Raw genomic sequence first — 4,588 nt, 5'->3', positions numbered from 1 at the left:
TACCGGAACCGGTAGTGCCAAAGGACAAGGCACCAATGCCAAGGCCTCCTCCTCCATACCCTCAAAGGATCTCCAAGAAAAATAGTGAGAACCAATTCAAGAAGTTTATTGACATGATGAAGAGCTTATCCATTAATGTGCCATTGGTTGAGGCGTTGGAACAAATTCTCGGCTATGCAAAGTTCATGAAGGATTTGGTGACAAATAAAAGATCAATGAATTATGAGACTATCAAGATGACATATCAAGTGAGTGCTATTGTGCACTCAATGGCTCCGAAATTAGAAGATTCCGACACTTTCACAATCCCTTGCACTATTGGAAGTGCCGACTTTGCCAAAGCTATATGTGATCTAGGGTCAAGTATCAACTTGATGCCCTACTCGGTGTTCAAAACTTTGGAAATTAGGCAACCAAGACCCACATCTATGAGGGTAAAAATGGTGGATCATACTATGAAGAGACCATTGGGTATTATTGATGATGTGTTGGTTCGTGTTGATAAGTTCATCCTCCCGGAGAACTTTGTGATTCTTGATTGCGAAGTGGATTATGAGGTACCTATTATCTTGGGTAGAACTTTCCTTCCTACGGGGAAGGCTCTTGTTGATGTGGAAGCTGGTGAGCTCACCTTCAGGGTGGGCGATGAAAAGGTGGTTTTCCATGTATGCAAATCTATAAGGCAATCAAATAGCAATGAAGTTTGTTCGTTTGTGGACTTAGTGACCTAGGTGATTGTTGATGATGCTAGTGCCATAAAGAATATTGATGATACTTTGGAGGCTGTATTGTTAATAATGATGATGATGATGAGAAGGATGGCTATGTGGAATGTGTAAATGCATTGCAAGGAATGGGGTCGTACACTTATGAACCTTGGAAATTATCCTTAGATCTTGAGAACCGGAATACTCCTCCAACAAAGCCCTCAATCGAGGAGCCTCCCACTTTGGAGTTGAAGCCATTGCCTCTACATCTCAGGTATGAATTCGTTGGGCCATTTTCTACTTTACCGGTTATTCTTTCCTCTTGTTTGTCTAACGTGCAGGTAGACTTTACTTTGGCGGTGCTACAAAAGAGGAAGAAAGCTATAGGATGGACATTGGCATATATTTGGGGTATAAGCCCCGCCTTTTACATGTACAAGATTATTTTGGAGGAGGATGCCAAACCCTCCGTTGAACATCAAAGAAGACTATATGAAGCAATGCAAGAGGTGGTGAAGAAGGATATCATAAAGTGGTTGGATGCCGGGGTTATTTACCCCATTTTCGATAGCTCGTGGACCTCTCCGGTGCAATGCATCCCAAATAAAGGGGGCATGAGTGTGGTCACCAATGACAATAACGAGTTAATTCCTACAAGAACGGTGACCGGGTGGAGAGTGTGCATGGACTATCGGAAGCTCAACAAAGTTACAAAGAAAGATCATTTCCCACTCCCATTTCTTGATCAAATGCTTGATAGGTTGGCCGGTCGAGCTTTCTATTGTTTCCTTAATGGATATTCCGGCTACAATTAAATTCTTATTTCTCCAGAGGACCAAGAGAAGACTACTTTCACTTGTCCCTATGGTACTTTCGTATTCTCGCGGATGCCATTTGGGTTATGCAATGCACCAACGACTTTTCAACGGTGTATGATGGCCATCTTCACGAACATGGCGGAGGATTTTCTTGAGGTCTTCATGGATGATTTCTCTGTTGTTGGGAATTCCTTTAATGATTGCTTGAACAACTTGGATAAGGTCTTGGAAAGATGTGATGAGACAAACTTGGCTTTGAATTGGGAGAAATGTTACTTCATGGTCGAAGAAGGCATAGTCCTCGGCCACAAAATTTTAAAGCATGGTATTGAGGTCGACAAGGCCAAAATAGATATGATCTCTAAACTCCCACCCCTACATCCGTGAAGGGAGTGAGGAGCTTCTTGGGTCATGCGGGGTTCTATCGCCGAATCATCAAGCATTTTTCCAAAGTGGTGAACCCCTTGTGTAAACTTTTGGAGAAGGATGCCAAGTTCCATTTCAACGAGGAGTGTATGAAGGCATTCGAATTGCTCAAGTTCAAATACACTACTACTCCTATTATCACCGCACCGGATTGGAGCTTGCATTTTGAGCTCATGTGTGACGCAAGTGATGTGGCGGTCGGAGCAGTTTTGGGGCAACGTATCAACAAAATCTTCTATTCGGTCTACTATGCTAGTAAGACCATGAATGATGCCCAAGTCAATTACACAGTGACCAAAAAAGAGCTCCTTGCTATTATCTTTGCTATGGAGAAGTTCCGCCCGTACTTGATGGTTACAAAGGTGATTGTCCACACCGATCATGTGGCGCTTCGATACTTAATAAGCAAAAAAGATTCAAAGGCAAGTTTAATGCGGTGGGTGCTTCTATTGCAATAGTTTGATCTAGAGATTCAAGACCGCAAGGGTAGTGAAAACCAAGTGGAGGACCACTTGTCTCGTTTGGAGGAGGAGGGGAGGCCGCATGACGGCCTTGAGATAAATGATTTCTTCCTCGACGAGTAGCTTCTAGCCATTTTAATGACCGGGATGCCATGGTTCGCTGACTTAGCCAATTATCTTGTGAGTGCTATCGTACCGAATGATTTCTCTTCAAACCAAAGGAAGAAGCTCAAACGGTATTGCCTTGACTATTATTGGGATGTGCCGTATCTCTTCCGAATTTGTACCGATAGTGTGATTCGATGATGTGTACCGAAGGAGGAACAAGTGGAAATTATTGAGGCTTGCCAGTCTTCACCATATAGTGGTCACTATGGGGCAGCTAGAACGGCAACAAAAATGTTGAGTTGTGGATTCTATTGGCCTACTCTTTACAAGGATGCTAGCAATCTCGTCAAGCATTGTGATGAATGTCAAAGGGCCGGGGGGATTCCAAAGAAAAATGAGATGCCCCTCACCACCATCTTGGAGATTGACATTTTTGATGTGTGGGGCATTGATTTTATGGGTATGTTCATGAGCTCTTGTGGGAACACTTACATTTTGGTAGCGATGGATTATGTGTCAAAGTGGGTTAAAGCCGTGGCTTTACCCAACAATGAAGCTCGAAGCGTGGTGGCATTTTTGAAAAAGAACATCTTCACGAGATTCGGTACTCCAAGGGCCATTATTAGTGAAGGGGGATCGCACTTTTACAACAAAGATTTTGATACCTTACTCACAAAGTATCGACCCTCTATCATCCTCAAGGAAGCGGGCAAGTGGAAGTCTCCAACCGGGAGATCAAGAGTCTTTTGTCAAAGAAAGTGAATATCAAGCGGACGGATTGGTCAAAGAAACTTGATGGTGCTCTTTGGGCTTATAGGACGGCTTACAAAACACCGATTGGTATGTCTCTGTACTGGTTAGTATTCGGGAAAGCTTGTCACCTTCCGGTGGAACTTGAGCACAAAGCTATGTGGGCATTGAAGAAGCTTAATCTTGAATGGGATGTCGCCGCCAACTTAAGGGTGGCACAATTGAATGAGCTTGATAAATTCCGGTACCATGCATATTCAAGTTCATCCTTATATAAGGACAAGAGAAAGTACCTCCATGAAAAGTACATTCGGAACAAAGAGTTCAAAGAAGGTGATCTTATGTTATTGTTCAATTCTCGGTTACGAATGTTTCCGGGAAAGTTGAAGTCTAAGTGGAGTGGTCTATTTGAGGTTGTTCATGTGACACCCTTCGGTGCATTGAACTTGAAAAATAAAAATGATGAAGTGTTTAGAATCAATGGTCACCGGGTGAAGCATTATCTTGGCAAATTTGATGATGGCTACATCGTGGCATTAATTCATTTCAAGTGATTGATGGTAATCTGCATCGTGCCGCGACGTTAAATCAAGCGCTTCTTGGGAGGCAACCCATATTTCTTTTCATTTTTCATTTTCTTCTTTGTTAGATAAGTTTTGTTTTAAGCTAACTGGTTTTGAAATGAATTGCAGGAATGAGTGTGCATTGCATGGACCGTGTTCGAAAAATTTGGCCAAGTGTGGAACAAAGTGCAGACCGCATAATAATAAATGCAACCGTAGTAAGGAGTCTGCGGCCGCAGAACTGGAGACCCAAAAATATGAACTCTCTGAAGTTTTGAGTTGCTGAGAATAGGCCATTCTACGGCCGCACACAAAAATGTGTGGACCGCACAAATTTCTGCGGCCACACTCACTTTTGTGCGGATCGCAGAATCTCAACAAAGGTCCAGGTAAAGAGTGCGTCCGCACTTAAAATTGTGCGGCCACACTCAACTCAACTTTTGACCGACTTGGTAAACTTATAAATAGGTCCTCTGAGCACTATTTACAACTTTACACACACTGAGTTCTTAAGACCTAAGAAAACACAGTGCACCGCAAAATATCTCACACTCCATACTCATTTCATCAAGTTTAGATTCTCACCTGCATCCTTCATCACTGGTATGTTCAATCCATGTTAGATTTTTCCATTTTTCTTAATTTTTATTCTTGATTAGTATAGTTATTTGTAGTCCTAAAATATCAAATGTTATTCATGTGTGCTTAAAATCATGTGGGTTATATCATGTGTATTCATTGGGGACTGGGTAGAT

General features: G+C 42.4%; 1 protein-coding gene across 1 annotated transcript; it reads left to right on the top strand.

Annotated features, from left to right (window-relative positions):
• The first annotated feature begins 215 nt into the window (after positions 1–215).
• On the top strand, positions 216–1,052 carry LOC138901591 (uncharacterized). Its single transcript, XM_070189365.1, has 3 exons — positions 216–701; positions 818–981; positions 1,049–1,052. Exons 1-3 carry the CDS (start codon positions 216–218, stop codon positions 1,050–1,052), a joined length of 654 nt encoding a protein of 217 aa, XP_070045466.1.
• Positions 1,053–4,588: the final 3,536 nt, after the last annotated feature.

The sequence above is a fragment of the Nicotiana tomentosiformis genome, chromosome 11 (assembly GCF_000390325.3).
Source record: "Nicotiana tomentosiformis chromosome 11, ASM39032v3, whole genome shotgun sequence".
In the NCBI taxonomy this organism is placed as follows: domain Eukaryota; kingdom Viridiplantae; phylum Streptophyta; class Magnoliopsida; order Solanales; family Solanaceae; genus Nicotiana; species Nicotiana tomentosiformis.
The sequence above is the reverse complement of the archived record's forward strand: the minus strand, read 5'-3'. Positions and strand labels throughout refer to the sequence as shown.